The 20,782-nt window shown below is 53.7% G+C and overlaps 13 protein-coding genes across 17 annotated transcripts; 6 read left to right on the top strand and 7 right to left on the bottom strand.

Moving 5' to 3' along the window:
- Positions 1 to 24: 24 nt before the first annotated feature.
- On the bottom strand, positions 25 to 1,362 carry KVP17_002487 (uncharacterized protein; the record flags this gene model as incomplete). The annotated part of the gene is made up of 1 exon (XM_068518781.1): positions 25 to 1,362. The coding sequence occupies one exon, from the start codon at positions 1,360 to 1,362 to the stop codon at positions 25 to 27; it is 1,338 nt and encodes a 445-aa protein (XP_068371213.1).
- Positions 1,363 to 1,599: 237 nt separating this feature from the next.
- Positions 1,600 to 2,109, bottom strand: KVP17_002468 (uncharacterized protein; the record flags this gene model as incomplete). The annotated part of the gene is made up of 1 exon (XM_068518753.1): positions 1,600 to 2,109. The coding sequence occupies one exon, from the start codon at positions 2,107 to 2,109 to the stop codon at positions 1,600 to 1,602; it is 510 nt and encodes a 169-aa protein (XP_068371188.1).
- Positions 2,110 to 2,126: 17 nt separating this feature from the next.
- Positions 2,127 to 4,878, top strand: KVP17_002475 (uncharacterized protein; the record flags this gene model as incomplete). Of its 3 annotated transcripts, XM_068518763.1 has the most annotated exons (6): positions 2,127 to 2,937; positions 2,965 to 4,157; positions 4,184 to 4,299; positions 4,326 to 4,387; positions 4,416 to 4,685; positions 4,712 to 4,878. In XM_068518763.1, 6 exons carry the CDS (start codon positions 2,127 to 2,129, stop codon positions 4,876 to 4,878), a joined length of 2,619 nt encoding a protein of 872 aa, XP_068371196.1. The 3 variants fall into 3 exon arrangements, with proteins under 3 accessions (XP_068371196.1, XP_068371198.1, XP_068371197.1); XM_068518765.1 differs by lacking the exons at positions 2,965 to 4,157; positions 4,184 to 4,299; positions 4,326 to 4,387; positions 4,416 to 4,685; positions 4,712 to 4,878 and having other exon boundaries at positions 2,127 to 2,951; XM_068518764.1 differs by lacking the exons at positions 2,127 to 2,937; positions 4,184 to 4,299; positions 4,326 to 4,387; positions 4,416 to 4,685; positions 4,712 to 4,878 and having other exon boundaries at positions 3,060 to 4,178.
- Positions 4,879 to 5,230: 352 nt separating this feature from the next.
- On the top strand, positions 5,231 to 5,686 carry KVP17_002473 (uncharacterized protein; the record flags this gene model as incomplete). Its single annotated transcript, XM_068518759.1, has 1 exon — positions 5,231 to 5,686. One exon carries the CDS (start codon positions 5,231 to 5,233, stop codon positions 5,684 to 5,686), a length of 456 nt encoding a protein of 151 aa, XP_068371194.1.
- Positions 5,687 to 5,895: 209 nt separating this feature from the next.
- On the top strand, positions 5,896 to 7,443 carry KVP17_002467 (uncharacterized protein; the record flags this gene model as incomplete). Of its 3 annotated transcripts, XM_068518752.1 has the most annotated exons (4): positions 5,896 to 6,047; positions 6,088 to 6,345; positions 6,384 to 6,475; positions 6,515 to 7,443. In XM_068518752.1, the coding sequence occupies 4 exons, from the start codon at positions 5,896 to 5,898 to the stop codon at positions 7,441 to 7,443; spliced, it is 1,431 nt and encodes a 476-aa protein (XP_068371187.1). The 3 variants fall into 3 exon arrangements, with proteins under 3 accessions (XP_068371187.1, XP_068371186.1, XP_068371185.1); XM_068518751.1 differs by lacking the exons at positions 6,384 to 6,475; positions 6,515 to 7,443 and having other exon boundaries at positions 6,088 to 6,349; XM_068518750.1 differs by lacking the exons at positions 5,896 to 6,047; positions 6,088 to 6,345 and having other exon boundaries at positions 6,367 to 6,475.
- A 54-nt stretch (positions 7,444 to 7,497) lies between these two features.
- Positions 7,498 to 8,049, bottom strand: KVP17_002463 (uncharacterized protein; the record flags this gene model as incomplete). Its single annotated transcript, XM_068518745.1, has 1 exon — positions 7,498 to 8,049. The coding sequence occupies one exon, from the start codon at positions 8,047 to 8,049 to the stop codon at positions 7,498 to 7,500; it is 552 nt and encodes a 183-aa protein (XP_068371181.1).
- A 173-nt stretch (positions 8,050 to 8,222) lies between these two features.
- KVP17_002465 (uncharacterized protein) lies at positions 8,223 to 9,548 on the top strand (the record flags this gene model as incomplete). Its single annotated transcript, XM_068518748.1, has 1 exon — positions 8,223 to 9,548. One exon carries the CDS (start codon positions 8,223 to 8,225, stop codon positions 9,546 to 9,548), a length of 1,326 nt encoding a protein of 441 aa, XP_068371183.1.
- Positions 9,549 to 9,691: 143 nt separating this feature from the next.
- KVP17_002482 (uncharacterized protein) lies at positions 9,692 to 11,779 on the bottom strand (the record flags this gene model as incomplete). The annotated part of the gene is made up of 1 exon (XM_068518775.1): positions 9,692 to 11,779. The coding sequence occupies one exon, from the start codon at positions 11,777 to 11,779 to the stop codon at positions 9,692 to 9,694; it is 2,088 nt and encodes a 695-aa protein (XP_068371208.1).
- A 150-nt stretch (positions 11,780 to 11,929) lies between these two features.
- On the bottom strand, positions 11,930 to 13,060 carry KVP17_002462 (uncharacterized protein; the record flags this gene model as incomplete). The annotated part of the gene is made up of 1 exon (XM_068518744.1): positions 11,930 to 13,060. One exon carries the CDS (start codon positions 13,058 to 13,060, stop codon positions 11,930 to 11,932), a length of 1,131 nt encoding a protein of 376 aa, XP_068371180.1.
- A 176-nt stretch (positions 13,061 to 13,236) lies between these two features.
- KVP17_002469 (uncharacterized protein) lies at positions 13,237 to 14,928 on the top strand (the record flags this gene model as incomplete). The annotated part of the gene is made up of 1 exon (XM_068518754.1): positions 13,237 to 14,928. One exon carries the CDS (start codon positions 13,237 to 13,239, stop codon positions 14,926 to 14,928), a length of 1,692 nt encoding a protein of 563 aa, XP_068371189.1.
- Positions 14,929 to 14,999: 71 nt separating this feature from the next.
- On the bottom strand, positions 15,000 to 16,430 carry KVP17_002471 (uncharacterized protein; the record flags this gene model as incomplete). Its single annotated transcript, XM_068518756.1, has 1 exon — positions 15,000 to 16,430. One exon carries the CDS (start codon positions 16,428 to 16,430, stop codon positions 15,000 to 15,002), a length of 1,431 nt encoding a protein of 476 aa, XP_068371191.1.
- Positions 16,431 to 16,472: 42 nt separating this feature from the next.
- KVP17_002486 (uncharacterized protein) lies at positions 16,473 to 17,174 on the top strand (the record flags this gene model as incomplete). The annotated part of the gene is made up of 1 exon (XM_068518780.1): positions 16,473 to 17,174. One exon carries the CDS (start codon positions 16,473 to 16,475, stop codon positions 17,172 to 17,174), a length of 702 nt encoding a protein of 233 aa, XP_068371212.1.
- A 123-nt stretch (positions 17,175 to 17,297) lies between these two features.
- Positions 17,298 to 20,643, bottom strand: KVP17_002484 (uncharacterized protein; the record flags this gene model as incomplete). The annotated part of the gene is made up of 2 exons (XM_068518777.1): positions 17,298 to 20,460; positions 20,489 to 20,643. The coding sequence occupies 2 exons, from the start codon at positions 20,641 to 20,643 to the stop codon at positions 17,298 to 17,300; spliced, it is 3,318 nt and encodes a 1,105-aa protein (XP_068371210.1).
- Positions 20,644 to 20,782: the final 139 nt, after the last annotated feature.

Below are 20,782 nucleotides of genomic sequence, written 5' to 3'. Positions count from 1 at the left end.
GATTCCCACACACTTTCACGACCACTAATTGTACACAAGGTACTTTGCGGTGGCTGAGAAGCGCTTGTAACCTTTGATCACCTTGTCTATAGCGTCAATGAGGTGCTTCTCCGACACAGCCTTCTTCCGTCCGCGAATAGCGAACATGCCAGCCTCGGTGCAGACACTTCGAATGTCGGCGCCCGTACAGCTAGGGCAGAGCCGGGCCAGGAGCTCGAAACGGATGCCCTTCTCCATGCTGATGGACCTTCCGTGGATCTTGAAGATATGGGCGCGGCCTTCTAAGTCCGGCAGGCCGAACTCTATCTTGCGGTCAAGTCGTCCCGGGCGAGTTAGTGCCGGGTCCAGGGTATCTGGCCGATTAGTGGCCATTAGCACCTTGATGTTGCCTCGGGCGTCAAATCCGTCTAGTTGATTTACGATCTCCAGCATCGTTCTTTGGACCTCATTGTCTCCCGAACCTTCACCTCCGCGAGCACCGCCAATAGCATCCACCTCATCAATGAACAGAATGCAGGCCTTTTTCGACCGAGCGAGCTGGAAAAGTTCCCTCACAAGCCGAGCTCCTTCACCGACGTATTTCTGTACCAACTCCGAACCAATAACGCAGATAAAGCAGGCATCTGTCCGGTTGGCCACTGCCCTCGCCGTCAGTGTCTTACCCGTTCCAGGAGGGCCGTAACACAGGATCCCCTTGGGGGGGTCAATGCCCAGAGTAACGAAGCGCTCTGGTTGCAGCAACGGCATCTCCACCACCTCGCGCAGTTTCTCCAGCTGCTCTTTGCACCCTCCAATGTCATTATACGTGACGTCCGGTTTCTCTTCCACAGTCATCAGAGATACGGTGGGGTCGATGGCAGGCGGCAGAGGAATTTGAATGCGGTACTTTTGTCGGTCGACTCCTACCCGCATACTTTCTTCAATGTCGGCAGGCGCCACCTTGTCTCCAAGGCCCACCACGAACTTTGCCATCTGTCGTATGTTGATGGTATATTTCGCGTTGTCGGTGCCAGCATCGATGATTTTAGTGCATCGAGCCACTTGCAGAGGTTGGCCTTGCTGACGGTCCTGAGCAAGGTTCCACTGAGACGGCGGAGCCAGACCAGTCTCCGTTTCGATGATGCCGCTGGTGTCGTCGATCTTTTGTTGAAGCATTTTTAAAACGTTCTCTGCTTGTTTGCATCCGGCGCTGCTCGTGCCGCTAGGACGGCCATAGTTCCGAAGAATGTCGATATCGATTTCGTCGAGCGGCACAGCGCCGTCCTCCTCATCGAGAAGGAGGTCCTCCAATGCTACGGGGGGGCCTTCCGGTCGCTTGCGCCTGACGATTGTATCTTCCTTGTCCGCCTTGCCGGCTACCATTATTCTGGTTTTGTACCACGATTTATCTCATTGGAAACGACAACCCCAGAAGGGCTCAACCCTCAAAAAGGACGGGGTTCTTCATTCGATACGAACAACTCGACATGTCCATCAGGAACCGGCGCCATTTCTGGACCTTTGGAACTCGACGACTGCAAACTGAGAAGTCGAACTTCAGCCCTCTTGGATTTCAGCAGGGACCCGGAGACCTTCTCCCTCCCTGTCCCCCCATGTGTCTTAACCATGTGTAGCGACTTCAGCGTCGACATCCAGCACCACATGAGCAGCAGGTGTGCAGAAACCAACATCAGGCCAAAAACCACTCCTACGATATGCATGAACTGTTCGGTGGAGATGGGGTCTGACTTGTCGTGATTCTGAGTGCCTTCGTTCAAGCCAGCTCACCACTTTATTCAGGATGACGCTCAGAGTAATAAGGTCCGCCACAGTTACGAGGACGTCAACGTGCATTACCACATAAACAACCTGTAGAAGGATAACCTTGCGATTGACAATGCAAAGTAGCGCCATTAAGCCGATTAGGAGGCCCAGCAGCCCAAAGACGACATCAGGCACACTCCAAATCGCCAGCCGAATCAGCGAGCATCCAAGGCGCAGCACACTGTATGCGATCATGCCCTTGTAGAGGGACATCGGACAGGCATAGAAGCAGCTGTCCCACGTCTGGCGCGGTCTAAGCCTTCGATAGGCTTCAGCCGCCCACTCAGAAGGTTTGGATCGCACCATCTAGTATTGGCTGAATAATGGCGTTGCTGTTGCTTCCGCTAGCGCTGGTGGAGGCGCGGGTGCTACCTTACCTCGACTTACGCGACATTACGCGACTTGCGCTGACCTGTAAGACGCTGAAGGAGGTGAGTGAGTACGTCAATGCACCTCACCCTTTACAGGCCTCTCAAAACGGAAAATGGCTGCATGAGGCAGTCGTGAACTGCCGCGTTAGCCCTGCCTCGAGGCCGGCACTGTGGATTCACTGCCTCCGACTGGATGTCCTGCTTCCGACGGTGGTTGCAGACATTCGAAGTCGAAGCCAGTGTCAGAATCAAAGTGGCGTGGTCTTTTTAAAACCATTCGAATCGTCGTCTGTCAGGAGGCCACACATGGTTGAGTGTCGCTACAGCAAGGAGTTCATCGGTCAAGTGGTGGAGTCGACAACCACTTTGCCTGACCAAGCCACCTGTATTAGTAGAAGGAGCAGTCTGCAGGGTGCAAAGTTCACTTGTCCTGAGCCGACCGATACACTCGAGGGCCGAAGATGCATTCATCCTCAACTATCGCGCCTGCTAGACAAGGCCAGGCTCGAACTGAGTGTTAGGGACCGGTCTCAGTCGGATGCGGCGGCTCCTGAGGTCGTCCCCTCTTACTGGCACTCATGGTGCTCTGTCAACCAAGAGGCCCAGGAGGTCTTTGCCTTTCTCAACGACCCTGCCTGTGTGCGGTTTCCTTCCTCGGTGGCCAACGACATCCAGAAGGACCTCGATCGTACGTTCCCGACCGCTACGCTTCTTTCTTGCCCTAGCGGGAGGGCGGCATTGGCTAGCGTGCTCAGAGCTGTCGGTGGGAACGTATGACTCACTCACCCAGCGTGCGCAGTGCCTGTTGTGGGGTACTGTCAAGGTCTGAACTTTGTGGCTGGGGTCTTTCTGTTGCATACACATTGTCCAGTCCTTTCCTTTTGGATGACTGTTGCGTTGCTCAACCATTTCGATGGGCACCTGCTCTACGCCCCGGGTGTTCCCTTGTTGGCCCTCCGGTTATTTCAAATGGAGAAAACGGTCCGCCGGCAGCTACCAGAGGCGGATAAGCAGCTACACAACGTATCTCTGAATCTACAGGTCTTCGCGCATCAGTGGCTAATGTCCTTCTTCGCGTACTTCGTGGACGTTGCCACGCTGGCCCACATATGGGACTGCTTTTTTATGGATGGCTGGAAGACACTCTGTCGAGTGGCCACAGGTATCGTGAAGGTATTCCACCCTTTCCTTTACACCCAAGACCAGGATACCGTCCTCAAGTTAGTGCAAGACAGTCGTCGACTCGTCAGCTGCTTGCACCGGTGCGACGACATCTCCGGGATGATACCGGCCTGTCTGGACTCCGAATCCTTGGTCGACGTAAGCAGCGCGGTTCTGGTGGACGTCGTCCGCGTTTGTGTCCTGGCTGTCTCCAGGTCGGCTCGGCAGCTGCTGCGGATCAGCTATGGGTTTAAGGTCACAAACCGCACGCTATCTCGGTACTCGCTGGATTTTCAAACCACCAAACTGTTGGAGTCAGCACGGATACCCGTCCTTACCTACCTTAGGGCCGGCGCAGTCTCGGAACCTGAATGCAGCCACAAGCTGTTGAGTTTTCACCGGAAGGAGATGCTCAAGACTAGTTGGTGTTCGGAGGAGCCTCTCAGAGGATTAGTCTTCACCACAGGACGGGACTTGACACCTTCATCCTGGGTCGTTGTTCTCGACACTCGTAACCTGATAGCTCGTGAATGGCCGGCACAGACCTGCTCCACGAGGCCGAGTGACCTCCTTGCATCAGGTCCCCCGAGGGTATCTTTATTCCCCCCAACGGACACCTCGGCGTTTGCCGCGGCAGAGGAATTCGCACATCCATCTGTAGACGCTCTCATCCAACGTTTGTTTCCCTGCAGTTTGTTTGATACTGACTTATCGGTGAACGGATTCCTTGATGGGACGGAAACGGCCGCCCCCTGGTACCTGTACATGTCCTTTCGACATTTCAGCGACCTAGTTGCCATGTTAATTGATGTGGATCAGACTGTGAGCGTTCGCGATACCTGACATAGATCGCTGAAGAGTTTCATCGCTTCCAGAAAAGAGATGAAGAGCTGCGCCGTCAACTCGCCTGCTTAACAGGCCACCGCAAGCGGAAAGTGGAAGCCTCCAATGAACAGTCCAAGAAGTGAGCCCCCTACCACACACACACAGGCTTGAGGACTTGCACAGCAGGTTGCAGGAGGTCACGGATCCGCCAACACCTCGGACTCGGTGTAAGTTCGGATAGCGGAAGACATACAGCAATAATCGCGGCCATATTCGGGGACAAGCCAAGAACCAGGGAGCTTTGGAGAGGTGGTGGTGGGGTGCTGGAGAGCCTCGTACGGCGAAAGGAGCCTTCCAGGGAGGATGTGATCCGGGACATTGGTGTTCTGATGACCACCAAGGCACAAACAGACAAAGAGCTCACTCGTGTGAGATCGCAGCTTGACGGGCTGGTGGAGGAGAGGAAGGAACTCATTGCCGAGATTCAGAAAACTATCGACGACGTGGTTTCGGTTCGAAGGGCGGGTGAGTACCATTTCAATCGCACACAGACTACTGGTCCTTCCTCCACTCGAGGCGCATCTGCTGGTGGAAGTCGAAACTGCCCTCGTTGCAGCTACTGGCTGACCCTTCCATGCGGTCTAGAGTCAGAGATGCGTCTGGAGAGCTCCCGTCATTGTTGCCACAGTTGTCATCACTCTTAACTGAACGAGATTAGCTCTGTAATTAAATGTCGAGATCTCATCGTTAACGGCATAAATCCAATCCACGAACTAAAATCAGACAGATCAATCCTCGAACTAAGTTTGGCAATTAAATCAAGTGAAAACCATTCTACCTTGACAATCATTCTACTTTTGAGTCAAATAAATACGCACGATCCGCTTCTGCTGGTACGCTTCCGTCAATCTCTTTGTACTCCCCCCAGAAACCGAAGACTTTGGGTTCTCAGTAATCTGAAGATGGTATAAGAATCATCTCCAAGTGTTAGTCGACATGGTTTATGTCCAAAATACGGCTCAAACGTTTGTGGGGAACGGCGTTAATTGAAGGTGGAAATTGCATAAAGCATGAGCGACGTGGAGACGCGATCGACTACATCGGCTGATAGTCTAAAGCCCAGAAATGTGGACTACTCGAAGAAGAATCCTAATAAGTCCAAGAAGTCCAAGAAGTCGAAGTCGACTTCCAAGTCCATAGATAAAAACGGCCAGATCAAGAAGAATCAGCCTCGAAACCGGAAGACTAATCCTTTCCGAAGTGCCATTTGGAAGCTGATTAAGCAGGAAATAGGTAGCATGAAGGTGTCTAATAAGTCCTTAGAGGTCTTCACCTCATTTGTGATGGATACTTTTCGGCGACTTGTCGGAGAGGCGAGTGAGCTGGCTAAGCATGGGAAGAAGGACACCATACAACAGCGAGATGTGCTGACGGCTTGCAAGTTAACCATTGGGGGAGAGTTAGGCAGGCACGCGATGATGGAGACGCAAAACGCGTTAGGGAAGTTCAGTGCTGGTGGAAACTGACGTCATTAGACGTCAAGAGTGTACATTGGTACGTCCTCGAACGGACGTCAATCGCTCTCTGCTGACGTTACGAGTACTGACATTGTCTCGATATGTTGAGTGGAACTACTCAGATGGTAGAACGCTTCAGTGTATTATTCACCAGGTGGTCACCAAGCGTGATCAACCACGACATTTTTTGATACGCGCTTGAAAGGTGCACTGCACACATGTCGAAGTGGTCGAAAGTTGCGCAGTTCTCGGCGAATGCACTAGTGCTGGCGCTGACAGCCAATACGGCCGTGCAGCTGGACATTCTGAGGGAAATCGCTATGCGAAGTCGGGTCCTTGTGGACTCGGTGGGGTTTGACTACGGAATAAGGTGCGTTGATGAGGTTCCTAGGGTTGGTGACATGTTACAGGTACTTCCGTTTGACTGATATATTAGTGCTGGGGTTGGCGGGTAGCCTGTTCAGTTTGCCCCTCTGTGTTTACGTCTTGAGCAACTTTGGATTTAGGATGACTGCAGTCATCGGACACCTGATGCATACCTTGGGATTCATGGGGTTCTTCAAAGGCCGCGACCTCATGAGCAACACTCTCGGTGCCGGTCTGTTGGGTCTGTCGACGTCGCTGATCTTCAACGGTCACTCTATGATGTCGAAATTGGTTCCGCATAGGTGAGGGCGCTCCTACTTGGCATGGCACATCTTTCCAGGCACGAACTTGCCGTGCAGCATTTCCAGACGCTGATGAGTACGCTCTCGTTGATCACGCCTGTGCTTTTGTTTTTCCTTGGAGAGTATCGAAGTGAGTGAGCTAAGGTTTTCACTGTTTGATCCTCTTCAGGTCGACTTGTGGGATATGATGTCTACAACTCTGTTATCCTGGGATACATTGGATTCCTGTACCTTTTGACGCCCCTGGTATTCTTCACAGCCAAGAGCCACACGCACCCGCAAACCCTGGAGTGGGAAGCTGAGGAAACCAGCAGCGAGCTTTCCGACGGCGCAGGCAGCAGCAACGATACTCCTGACAACGTGGACCACAGGGAGCCTGAACCGCAACAGCCTTTTGTCTTGCTGGGTTCTTCGTTACCGCGTGTTTCCGAGAAGCTCCCCATGGCACCTCTGCAGGGCTTCGAAACAGCCACTAAAAACTGGAGGAATCAAGTCCGGTCGCTGCCGTTCCTAATATGCGCCCTCTACATGTTCAACGTGAACTTCCGGAGAGCCTACTTCCTCGCTAACTTTAGGGAGATCTGCTTTGACTTCGTGAAGGACCCTGCTGAGGCACACAGCTTGCAGATGTTCTACAACTACGTCTCAGTGGTTGGGTTTCTGGGAACGTTGGCGTGGGCTTTCCTAGTTGAGCAGTCAGTCCAGATGATGTTGTGGTTCTCCACGTCGGTAGGCATCCTCATTCAATTGAGCCTCTGCTTCACAACCCCTGCGGCCTTACGGGTTGCCGCTGTCCTTTTCGCCTTCTACAACACAAACATCTACGTCGAGATCTACTACGTGATTACGGAGTTGTTTGGTCAGACATCGTCGAACTTCTTGCAGGGACTTATGTTCACAGCTGGAGGGCTGGGCGCCTGTTGCGTCCTCCCATGGAATCGTGTCGTAAGTGTGTACTTCCAAGAAAACTGGGCAGTTCAGAATGCGCTGATGTTGCTCCTGGCGCTGTTCAGCCTGTCCTTACCGGCGTATAGGTTGCTTCAAGACCGCGCTGAGGCCAAAAAACAGAATCCAGAGCGAAAAGCGAGCTACGTGTAATGGCGAGTGTGCAATACTGAGCTGAGCAAGGGAATTTGGCAGTAGGAAAAGCACTTAGAACCCCATAGCGGCCTTCTTCGCCTCTTTCTTGGCGCGAATAGCCATGGCACGGGCCTTGCGAGCCTCGGCCTGCTCCTGAAGGGACTTCTCCTTGATGGACTGGTTCTTGGCGAAGTGGATGGTCTCAATGATATGTCGCTTCGACTTGAACTGGTTGCCCTTCGCTCGCGCACGGAAGCGATGGTACATATGACGGTCGATGATGCCTCCGTCTCTGTACTTCTTGAGAAGTCGTCGGAGAACACGCATACGTCTCATCCAGAGAACCTTCTCGGGCATACGAGCGTTTTTAGTTCCGCGGCGCTTACCAATACCCATGTGCCTGCCCTTGCGCTTAGCCTCCTGTCGGCGCCTAAAGCGGAAGCGGGAAACTCCAACCGCAGCCTTCTTGACGATCACTCGGTTCTTGACGAACTTCCTGATGGCCCTCTTGGTCTGCGCGAACGCAAGGTCCCCAGTCTCCTGAGGGTCCATCCACACCTTCTTCTTGCCGCATCCGAGGATGTCGGCGGCGAGACGCCGTTGTAGCTTAAGCTTCTTTGCCATAGTTCCCGTTGCCTGGGAGACGCTCTTAATCGATAATTTCTCTGTGCCGTTCTGTCTCGAGGGGATCTTTTCAGCGTCCCGTAGGGAGGTAGCTGGATGCTACGCCACGCTACACCACGGATCCCACTCATGTTTACGTCGTTTATTCCCAATCTTGCGAATCGTTATTTCCAATGCGCGCGTCCCTGGCTTTTTTGTGCACTTTGTCCGCCTCGCTGCGAGTGGGCATCATTGGTGGGGGCGTTGGAGGCACCTCCACTGCGTATTTTCTAAGGCAAAACGACGCTGACGTGCACATTGACGTCTACGAACGAAAGGACACTGTGGGAGGCCGCGCAGCTCTGGTAAATATGGGCGGCAACGAATACGAAGCCGGAGCCGCCATCATCCATTCGGAAAATTTGTATGCCTCGCGGTTGCTCAAGGTGGCAGGGTCGGAGACAATGACCTCAGCCGAGCCCTTTGGCCTGCTGGGGAAGGACGGGTTGGCGTTTCAGTCGTCCTCTCTGGGATGGATGACGTCGGCTCGGCTCTTGTGGAGGTACGGCCTGGACTTGATCCGACTAGACAGACTGGTGAGGTCGACGCTACGCTCTTTTTCTCGTGTCTACCCGCTACTTGATTCAGGGGAGTCGTTTTCGTCTGTCCACGAGCTTTTGGAAACCATGGACCCAGAGTTTGTTGCTCTAACCACCATGTCCCTGGAGAGCTACCTCCAGTCTCAAGGATTCAGCGAACGAATCCGATCAGAGCTCGTTCACGCAGCCACCATTGTAAACTACGGGCAGACTCCGAGTGAGACACATGCGTTTGTAGGGTTGGTGGGACTTGCCGGTGCCATCGGCAGCTTGTTCAGCGTGCGTCATGGGAACTTTCAGCTGGCTGAGGGCGCTTTGAGAGCCTCGGGGGCCAACCTCATCTCCGCAGAAGTCACTCGAGTCACCCGAAGTCAACCCAACATTGTTGAATACATGATCGATGGCGAGCTACTCCAGAAGAACTACGATGCTGTGGTGATCGCAACGCCGATGACAGCGGATTCCAACACTAGGCCCGCTGTTGAAGACGCAAATGACAGCTATGACGGAAGGTACTTCAACCTGGGTATCGCATTCGTCGAGGGTGATCCAAATTATCCAGATCTTCATGCGCTGCTGAGTACTCGGAGTCACGCACAGTTTAACAGCATTAGTCGTGTGGCCAGTGTGAAGGACCAGACATTTCATTCAGTCTACAAGATATTTTTCAATGAAGACATCGACCCGTTGAGCTTTTTCTCAGCCGTTAAGACAAGTCGAGTAGGCCGATGGCGAGCCTACCCTGACTACAGTACGACTCCATCCGGCCCGTGGCACATGGTGTTGGGGTCGGGACTCTACTACCTGAACGCTATTGAGTGGGCGGCCAGTGCTATTGAGATGTCTCTTATCGCGGGGAAAAATGTAGCGAATGCCATCTGTAAGGTCTCTCCAGATGAATCGTTGTATGATGAATTGTGAAGAAGTCTGACTCACTAATCTAACAAATCACTCTGAATCGTTTTGGAGATCTCTCTCTCAAATCCTTCCAACTCAAAAGGTATCTCCACACGGATATTTCAAATTGTTTCAACTTATGACAAATACACATAAAGCAATAAGGCTTACAAAGTCTCTTTGTCCTCACGAGCGCGGCTACCGGTTCGACGATCGGCTGCAGCAGGTCTCGTGGACCTCTCGACGTCAGATCTCACACCAGAGGATTTTCTCTCAAGGTGAGGTCGCTCCACAGAAGGTCTCTTCTCGACATCATTCCTCCTCTCAACATCATTCCTTCTCTCAACAGAGAACTCCACAGTAGGTCTCTTCTCGACGTCAGACCTCCTCTCATCAGATCGCTCCACAGAAGGCCTCTGCTCGACATCATTCTTTCTCACAACAGGTCTCTCCACAGTAGGTCTCTTCTCGAGGTCAGATCTCCTCTCATCGTCCTTCACAGTAACTCGAATCTCACCGAGAGCAGCGTCCTCCTCTGACTTCAGAGCACGAGGGCGATCTAAAAGGCCACCAACGCCGGCAAGAACTCCCTCCCGGTCCTCGCGATCCAGAACACCATTGGAAAGGTCCAGAATACCATTGGAACGATCAAGCACGCTGGAAAGAACTCCCTCCCGGTCCTGGTGGTCCAGAACGCCACTCGAACCATCAAGCACGCCGGAAAGAACTCCCTCCCGGTCCTGGTGGTCCAGAATGCCATTGGAACGATCAAGCACGCCGGAAAGAACTCCCTCCCGGTCCTGGTGGTCCAGAATACGACTGGAACGATCAATAACGCCATCCTGAAGATCGAGAAGACCACTGGCTTCATTAAGCAGATCCGCAGAGTGGCCGGTCAATGGCTTGGACTCAAGTTTCCCCAGCTGCGAAACGCGTATCGGGCCCAACAGGCTTCGCGCTTCCTTGGCCTGCAGTCCGCGAGGCCCATCTCTGACGATCGGGATGTCATTAACAACACCACGCTCCCAAAAGCGAGCGACACGGCGGCAGAATTCAGTGCTCAGATTCGGCGAGAAGGGAGTCCACTGCCTGTCAACCTCCATTTCTTCAGAGCGGAGGCGGCGAACACGATCTACAAGAGAGGCGCGTGTAGAATCTGACGAACGACCTTGGGTGCCTGAACCTTCAGAACGAAGACGAGTCAGAATATGGAGTCGCTCCTCCTCAGTGAAATCCGCAGGAGACACTGAACCCATCCTTCTGAAGAACTCACGTACGTTATCCAACTCCGGCTCAGATGCATGAGGCACATCTCTGTTCCTCATAGTCGCCCGGATGAGCTCTGGCTCCGCGCCGTCAAGCGCAGTCATAAACGCAAGCTTCTTGGAGGCCAAATCCGCCTGACGGGACTCAGACAAGTTGCGGCTCAGAAAGCCAGGCTCCTCTCTCTCTCGAAGTCCGCCGCTGACAGCGTCGAGATCGGCAAACCAGTCTTGAAATACGCGCACCCGATCAAAGGAAAGGTCCAAAAGGCGGCGGACGTCAAGCATGGGAGGGTTTTTGGGCGCAGGGAGATCTTCGGAGCACCCAAGAGACGTCAGCAGCAGGCCTAGCTCAGTGACGGGCACCGTACGTCCCAGCGTGCGACTGAGAAGGTTCGAGGTCTCGGCAAGATCACCCAATGTATGCAGGAATCCCTTGAACGATCCCACGGTGTCAATGGGCACATCAACGCCTGTGATTTTCAAAAGATCCTCGGTGAGACTTTCCACAGACCCGCCCTCAGAATTGATGTCCATGATGGCCTGCAGTTCACTCGCCGATAGACCCAACAACGCCCCCAACGGGAGTTCCCCCGACTGTAGAGGAATAAGATGATCCAATACCGCTCGGACCTCCAAACCTTCCCTTGCACCCAAAACCTCCACGATGTGGTCTTTAGTCCTAGGCAGCAGTGATGCCGCCACCAAATCCTCAAGCAGCACGGAATCCTCGTCGAATAGTGCACCGAGCACCGTCTCCAGCGGCGACTCACCATCCTGAAGTCGCGTCGCGATGTTCTCAGTCACAGCGCCGGGAAGACGCAGAGCGGCCTTCAGAGATGTTGCGAAACCCTCATCACGAATGGACTGAACCACAGGCTCCTCCAGAGATCTACTTAGCCTTTCTCCAGCCTTCGCGTTTAAGAAGCTCACAGCCATAGGAGCCGCGGTAGCCGCGTTGAAAGCTACTGCAGATAGGAGTAGAGCGATCATTGAATTGAATTGATAGAGATAAGGTGATTGGAATCCGACCTACATGAGTGCGGGGCGCCACGAATAGGCTACAGTGCTTGTGATGATTTCTTACTTCATGTGTCTGCTTCTCAAAGATTCATTAGTCATGATTATCAATTGGCAGCGTTATTATTGTCCGGAAAGCCGCTGGCATGTGGAAAGCATCTTGCGGTACTTGAAACACGCGAGACCGCTTGTGAAAAAGTTGCTGAAAGTACATCGGCCCAGCCATGACACATCCGCCGTCGCCACACAACACCCTCCCAGGTCCAGCAGCATGACAGACATGGGATGAGCGTAGGCCTGTGGGTCACTGAAGTGAGACGCCAGATGGCTGGCTTGTTTTTCTGCGAAGTAAAACATATCAGTCTCTATGTTAGCGCAGCCCCCGATAGCCTGGATCTTTGAGTCTTCCTTTGTTAGGAATTGGTCATTCACCTCGAACTGGAGGTCCCGGTCGGCTGTGAACCCTTGAACGTAAAGGTCAATGGCCTCCACAGTAGACGGTACATCCGCTGACAACTCCAACGTCTGCGGAGCACCAAAGACACTGAAGGAGGGGAATGACTGGTGGAACTCGTGAATGGGCGACACAAGGGTAGTGTGGGTTCGTACGTCGATGCCTTGACGTTGTAGTTCACTCGCCACCCGCCGTTGAAAGCCTTGTTCCTGACCCTTGAGGATCTCGTCTCTGCAGATTACCGTCACAGACATCCCAGCTTTCCTGAGAAATCCAGCCATCTCCAGTGACGTAGGTCCACCACCATTGACCAACACATGTTGGCACCTTGACACGGAGTCCTTCAGTGCCTGGAACTCAGACTTGAAGGTGTCAATGGTAAGAACCTGTCGTTTTCCAGGGCACACAGCTTTCTGGATTCCTGTGCACATAATCAGTCGGTGGATTCCGTTTCTCTTGATCTCGTCCATTACGGACGTGCCAGTCGTTCCTGTTTCTCCCCCTGACAGGGATAGCTCGAGAGCAGTCCCGTCCAGCATTTCCACAGTGAGGTGCGTGTCGGAAACGCTCGTCACGAATCCTCGGATATGCTCTGAATCTGGTCCTACCACATTCAAAGGATGCACCAGCTTATCCAGAGGTTCTTCAGGCGTTGTCAGACTCAACGGGAGTCTTACGCAGTCAAGTAGATAGTCGCGTGGCTCGATCAAAAGGAAGCGATGCCTGTTGAGTTGTTTGAGTTCACGAAATGCAGCGAGACCACTAAGTCCTAAACCGACAATGACAACGACATTGGACATCTGGAATTGATCGAATAGCGACCACCGTCCAACCCCACATATTGGCCTTTGGCGGGCACACAAGCCTCTGAAGAATGCTCCTGGGATTCCGCGGCGGGACAGGGATTTTTGTCAACCCGAGGTCTACGTTTTCCAGATAATCGTCTGCAAATGGAGTAAAATTACAATTGTAAAAGATGGCGTTTTGGAACTCGAAGGCACACGGGGACTTGATAGCTCTAGCCGAAAAATCCAACTCCACCCACCTTCGTGAGCTCCTTGCCGAGGAGAGTCGAACGGATAATTTCTGGGCGGAAGCCAACGATGTTGTACTGGATTATTCTCGGCAGAAGGTGACGAATGAGGTGCTGGATGGACTTGTGAACCTTGCTGAGCAGATGGGAGTCGGTCCTAAAATCGAAGCCATGTTCGCAGGGGAGAAGATCAATGAGACTGAAGGACGGTCAGTGCTGCACGTAGCCCTCAGGGCTCCTAAGGACGCCACGTTTCTGGTGGATGGGGAGAACGTGGTACCGAAGGTCCACTCAGTTTTGGATCGCATAGAGAACTTCTCCTTACAAGTACGGTATGGTGACCGCAGAGGACTCACTGGTAAACTACTCACCAAGGTACTCTGCATCGGAATTGGTGGCTCATACTTGGGTCCTGAGTTCGTGGCGGAAGCACTCTCCACTTGTGACGAGGCGATCCGCAGCCATAAGGAGCGTCAACTGCGATTCCTTGCAAACGTGGACCCTATTGACGTTCGTCGAGCTCTGCGAGGCTTGGACCCCGAGACAACGCTCGTCGTAATCGTTTCCAAAACCTTCACAACGGCTGAGACCATGCTGAATGCCCGCACAGTGCGTAAGTGGCTGTTGGAGCACTACGCCCAGAAGGGTCTCGTGGAGGGTGTCGTTTCCAGCCACATGTGCGCCGTTTCTACGAACCTAAAGCTTACAGGCGAATTCGGTATCGACCCGAAAAACGTCTTCGAGTTTTGGGATTGGGTTGGCGGGAGGTTTTCTGTGACGTCTGCAGTGGGTGTGCTTCCTCTGTCGTTGCATTTTGGTATGCCGCTTGTTCGTCGGTTTCTGGAGGGGTGTCACGCCATTGACACTCACTTCAGAACCACTCCTCTAAGGGAGAACTTGCCTGCCATCCTCGGTCTCCTTGCCGTGTGGAACACTACCTATCTGAAGCACTCCACGTTCGCTGTGCTGCCATATTGCCAAGCGCTCGTTCGATTCTCCGCTCATATTCAACAGCTCTGCATGGAGTCCACTGGCAAGTGCGTCACTATGTCAGGTGAGGCCTGCCCCATGGAGCTGGGCGAAATATTCTTCGGCGAGCCGGGAACCAATGGCCAGCACTCCTTCTACCAACTAATGCATCAAGGGCGTGTTATTCCCGCGGATTTTATTGGATTCGCAAGGACTCAAGTGGCGGAGTACCAGAAGAATCTTATTGATGGACATCCTGTCTCGAATCACGATGAGCTGATGTCCAACTTCTTTGCTCAACCCGACGCTTTGGCGTATGGAAAGACTCTGGATGAGGTGCGAGCTGCGGGCGTCCCCGCCGCGTTGGAGAACCACAAGGTCTTCCATGGTGATAGGCCTTCCAGCATGCTTTTGATGCCGCAGTGCGACGCCTTCAACGTAGGCCAGCTGCTGGCGATATACGAGCACCGTACAGCTGTACAGGGATTCATGTACGGTATCAACTCTTTCGACCAGTGGGGCGTTGAGCTAGGCAAGGTTCTTGCTACCAATGTGCGCGAAGTATTAAGGACTATGCGTACTGATGGGGATGATAGCGCTGCGTTGGACTCGTTGCCAAGAAACTCCCGCAAGCTGCTGGAAAGGTACTTTCATGCTTCAAAGTAATTGACAAAGTTTTGTTGGTGGTTTAGAGAGAGAAGACTTTGGTTGTAAGCGGTCATAGATGATGCGAGACACTACTTCGACTGTTCGTTCGTGAAACCAGAGCCCACGCGGATAGCAGACACCAGAAACCCGCTAAAGAGCCGCTCCGAGTTTTTCATTATCGGATGCGTCCGCATCGGAGCGATTTGCTGTGGTCTGAGGAACACCTCCTCCAGCCGTACGCCTACCCAATCCAGGGACCGCGACAACATTGCCTGGACAACCGCCAACGGAGCCATGTGCTGGCAGAAGAGCGCTACCCGTCCGTCTGGTTGTACGAATCGGTTAGCTACATCTGCCAGCAGCTCCGCGAGACGAATGGCTGGGGGAACATCAGCCCGAGTTCGGGGAATTGACTCTGACGCCCTAGAGGCCGAAGGGAAGCTGATGGTGCCCACCAGAGCATCGCACCCTCCGGTGACGGCGAGGTCAAGCCACTCCTGCTCTCGGCGGGCCTTGCGAAGTCTGCCGTTCTCCATATGGTGCTGCGCTCGAGCCCGGTGCTCGGGATCTGCCGTCGAGTCCGCTGCAATGGCCCTTGTGGAGTCGGGAATCCGCTGCTCGAACCAGACGTCGTCGAAGCAGTAGCTGCTGCGGTTTGCGTCAGACACAGGGGTGTCCAGTGCCCGTGTCAACACAGAAAGGGGAAGCTCTTTGATGATTGATTTCTGCTCAGGCGTCACCTCTACTTCGTCGACGATCTTGTTGCTGATTCCCCTCTGGGATATCCGATACAGATCCCCTCGGCCGGCCAGCCTTATCGCAACTGCACCCGTAAGCAAGCCGAGGGAGTGATCGTAAACCATGACCTTCTTCCCAGCCTGCACGTTGCCCAACCCTAGGATCATGCCAAGGTAGTCGGGTCTCAGACCAGCAATCTTTGCGCCATCATCTCGCCGCATGTATGCCAGGCCTACATTGTACACGCTGGGAGGAAGGATCGTGATCTGCTGAATGTACTTCTTAAGCTTCTTCAGCAGGTACTTCTCTCGTCCGAATACACCTTTCTTCTCAAAGGACTTCGATCCCTCAGCCAACATACGAGTGAGCTCTTCCGCGCTGAGCCCGTCTTTCTTGAGACGCTCCACATCCTCAAAAGTTATTGACTGGGAGGTGTTGTCGTCGCAAATGTGGCGGTTGTCGAAGTCATCCTCGTCGTCCTTGGCTTCATCTTCGTCCTTGCTTAGCAACTCGTCCACTGATAGCAGCGGTTTTCGCCGCGACCACACGCCATTTTCGAGTCGGAAACTCGACCCAAACGGCTGGTTCGAGATAAGATCCACAGGTATCAGGTACTTTCCAAACCTTAAGGTGGTCTTCGGTTCTTCATCGGCAATGGAGTCTCCTTTGTCCAGCCGGCGTCGCTTTCTTTTGGACACGACAGGCACGTCAGCAGGTAGGTATTGAATGCTCATGGATCCTGAGGCGTCCCTCAAGACGAAGTAATGTCCTGGTCGCAACATCGAAAAAGTCGGAATAAGTCACACTAAGACATCCCCGTGAGGATGGCCCAAGCATTACCCCTAATCGCCAATGAAATCGCCTCTCCCCTCAACTTGAACGACGTGCTGTCGTTTCTAGTGGACTCATCAACCCACGTGGACTTAGTCGAGGGCGTGAGCCCACCTGTGACGGCGAAGTGGCTCGAAGAGAAGTACCACCGAGATGAGGAATTCAGAGCAGCAATGGCCATTGCTGCTGCGGAGTACTCCCGGTTAATAAAGCAAAGGACCACACAAGTTGGATCCGCGCATGTACACACAGTGCTGTCCATTCGCTCTCGGATGGCTCCCCGGCGTATGTGGTGCACGCACAGCGACGTAGAAAAGGCTCTGATGAAGGTTGGGTCCTGCGTGCCACTCAGGGCTTTGTTGAGGCTCTGCGATTTGTTTCTTCAGTTTTCTGGGTTGGCATCAAACAGCAGTCGCGAGAGAGGCTGTGAGCTCTTCGGCTATTGGCTGAGTGTTCTACTCCGCCCAAGAAAGGGCAACGCCATCGGAGACTGTCTGGTGCCAGCGCTGCGGGTGCAGATGCAGCCGAGGGTGGGAGGGAGGCAGCTGGGTGAATTCCTCTGGATGCGGTGGTACGACAGGGCTATATGCGCTGTGAATGCCGAGTTCAGATTGCGGCTGAAGGCTCGTTTTGCCCCCTTGTTTCGGAAAGAGGCATCATCTACGGAGCGAAGATGTGAAGCACGTAACCACTGAGCCAAGATATCGGAAAGAGGCAGCGAAGATGTGAAGCACGTAACCACTGAGCCAAGCATAGTATAACTAAAGTCGTCCCACAAAATGTGACGTCAGTCCTTTCACTTCGCTAAGTTTACAAAGTCACACGTAATGTCCTTCTCTGACCTGCGACAGTCCCTTTCGTGCTACTAACTCCAGAACCTGCTTCACTACTGTGTAGCCAGTCTCCCAATCTGCCTCCGCGTATGTACGTTCCATCTGCTGAAGGACTAGTCTAACAAGGGTAGCCTCCAGCTCCACTGCGAGAATTTTGTCGGCGGCGTAAGTCCTGTGGCGGCCCACTGCAGAGAAGATCACAGTAAGCAGGCAAGTGTCGAGGAACCCAGCTCCTAATTGGGGGTTGGAGACGGCAGCCAGACATAGCTTAGTCAGCATTACACGAGATCTCTCTCCATGTTGGCGCCAGAAATGGGGACCTGTGAATCGGTGTAGGCACGCGGACGCCGCAACCGCTGCCCTGCTGTCCTTCAGGTAGAGTCGTGGAAGCCCAGCTTCCAACACAGTCCACCGAAGTGACTCCGCTCCCTCATCTGTGAACTTTACACAATCGCAAACCCGTGCAGCAATGGCCTGTGCGGCTTGCGCCAAGGGAGCCTGCTCATTCGACAGCATCTTCAGTAGCCAGCTCATGAGAGGAGGAGTCCAGAAGCCTGGAGCCGCGGTCTGCTCCAGAGCCTCCAGCAGCCGACTAGCCATCCAGCAGAGCCTCAAGGGGGACATTCGGGTTGGAGAGTGACCTGCCTCGCCCTTCTTGTGGTTGATCCAGCTCAAACCATCCACACGACCAGGAGCCAAAAGAACTGGTGCAGCTGAGTCCCGAGTGGTCACAACGCCCACATCGGCCAACAGTTGAGAAACTTCAGAGGAGTCGAGCTTGTTGATGGCCTTGAACAGACTGTCGAAGTAGCCGACAAGCGTCTTACTGGGGCTATCGCCGAGCGAAAACGGACACTCCGTCCATTTGGAAAAATGCACGTCCAGCTTGGACCCAATGGAGCTTACGACGAAGTTTCCATTTCGCGGAATCAGTTGCGAAAGCAACGAGTCAGGATGCAGCACCTGCAACACCACGTAGCTTGCACTCTCCTGAACTCCTAACGACACCAATGCCATGGCCAATTTGAATTGAACTGCTTTGTCCACCTCCACGCCCAGCAACGCCGCCAACTCCTCCACAATAACATCTCGCAGCTCGAATAGGATAGGGAGTTTGCCGTAGGAGTCTTCAGCCAGCGTAAGCGCGAAGTCCAGACTCATAGGGTCCTCTCCAGCGACGACAGCTCGCCTCCGTTTGAACGGCGCACCACCCTCGTCCACCCTCTGCCTCTTTCCAGTCGGGAGTTCATCCAGACCATCCACCTGCTTCGGGCAGTCAGACAGGACGTCGTGGGCCTGCAATGTAGACAGTATTCGACCGTAGGCGTCTTCGATGTCGCACCATAACTGGAGGTGAGCGGTAACGAGGCATTCCACCGCCGAGATGACCAGTCCGGCGTTCGGAGCGCTGAGCGGCATCTCCTCGCCCTTGTAGGTGCTCATGAAGCTCTGTCTGGCTCGAACGATGTCCGCCAAGTCATCCAGAACTGCCCAGTTGCCCTCGAAGACGTTTCGGATTCCCGCCTTGCTGACGCTGGCGAGAGCGGGAACCAGCAAGTCCAGTTTCCGAAGGGCCATTTCGAGAGTGTCACCTCCAGTGTTGCAGAGTTCAATAGTCTGAGAGAACTCCTGCATGATGCTGCCGGTAAACGTGTCAAGCACCTGCTCCAGCTGCTCCCTCACCGTGCTGAAGAGCTCAACGTCCTCAATTCCCTTCGACAATTCGCCCAGCGCGCAGCACAATACATCTAAGTGCTTGGTCGGAACTGCTCGAGCACAGAGATTATTCACTGAGGAGATAATCTTCGAAACGTAGGGCAACGAGAGGCATTCGTCAGTTTGGGCGGATGACGCCACAATGACTGGTGTGTGCCGGCATACTTCCAAACAGAGGTAGCACGCGGCCTCGAGTTCGGAGTCGTGCGCTAGGCTCATCGTAAACAGCTCCGGCAGCGCCTGCAGAACAGCTAAGACGTTCGTTGGTTCTCCGTAGTTCTCCAGATTTGAGTCAGATGCCGAGGACTTCGATTGAAATGCAAACTGGATGGACTGGATGTATTGTCCCATCGGATCCTTTGCTGCCTTCTTCTGCCTGGCAAACTCGGCGGCCATGCTGAATTCCTCTGATGCCTGCTCTCGTTGGAGTCGAAGACACGTCGTTGCGATGTCCAGCAGAAAAACCCTGTGGTGTCTGGGAAGGGTGTAGTCGGACTCAAGTGAATCACCGACGAGCAGCATTCTGACGAAGAGTGGCACTCGGCGGAAGACAGGAGCCAGCTCCCAAAAAGCTTCTACGAACCTGAAAGCCAGTCGGGAGTAGTTGCACACAAACTCCGACATGAACTCCAGTACTGCCTTGACATCCAGGACCATTTTTGCGGCTGGCGGGTTCTTTGGGAGGGTTATGGATGCGCCAAACACGGAGGCATCCACAAAAAGGGCCAGCTGTCTTTGTAGCTCGGGCTGATTGCATGTGAAGAGCAAGTCGACCATGAAGTTTACTCGAGAATCACTGACGCACTCCTCGTCACCCACCAGAGTCAGAAGCCTGACTGCCTTGACAGCCACTCGCAAATCCACATCCTCCACCGCCCCTATGATACGCTCCGCAAAGGAACTCAGAAATGACGGAGTGTCTGGAGTCGGAGACAATATCCCCTCTCGCAGATTCTGATCCTCAGCACATTCGCACAAAAAGTCGAAGACGGCCAGCCGTGTGTCGCCCACAGAGTCATAAAGACCCCAGCCCAGATAGCGCGAGTACGCCGAAGGCTTGAGGTACTCACTGGGTATCAATCGCATCCAGGAGATGAGTCCCATCACCACATCTCTGCGGATATCCACGAACACATCTTTCCAACGTGCAGAGCATACCTTTGTCTGAATCTCATCCACTAGTGCTTTCAATTTCCTGTCAGCCTCCTCTGCTCGTTTCACATCTGAGACCCGCTGGCTCATATCCATAACTTGTATGTCGTCCTGAAGCCGGGCGCGAATCTGGACGAGTCCGGCTCCAAAGCTGACGGCCGCCAATGTAGCGGCGTGTCTGAAACAACGGATTCGACACTCCGTAAGAGGGACGATCCAACTGAGCACCCCAGGCGCAATGTGTTTGATAAGCGCGAGCTCGTCGCTGGAGGACGCAAAACTGGGTGATAAACCCCCCAAGAACTCACGTGACCCAAAACCTCCGAAAGGAGTCGTTGAACCGCTTGAACCGCTTGTCAGCGGAGTACAATGGGTATTTGTCGGCCAGTGCGACCTTCCTGCGGTCGAGCGACGCCACCATCCCGTCCAGACTGTCGTCGATGGGATGCCCAAAGACGTCCATCGGTGAAACGAAGCTTGCGGGCACTCCAGCACCTTCGAGCACGAGGTTCAGAACATCTACACTGGCGGCATGTGGATCCATGGCGAATCGCTCGAGCAGGATGTTGATTTCCCGGCTTATCGCCACAGATTCACAGCTT

The sequence above is a fragment of a genome (genome assembly GCF_019968985.1).
Source record: "MAG: Porospora cf. gigantea B chromosome Unknown PgB_NODE_89_length_42805_cov_116.915, whole genome shotgun sequence".
In the NCBI taxonomy this organism is placed as follows: Eukaryota; Apicomplexa; class Conoidasida; order Eugregarinorida; family Porosporidae; genus Porospora; species Porospora cf. gigantea B.
The sequence above is the reverse complement of the archived record's forward strand: the minus strand, read 5'-3'. Positions and strand labels throughout refer to the sequence as shown.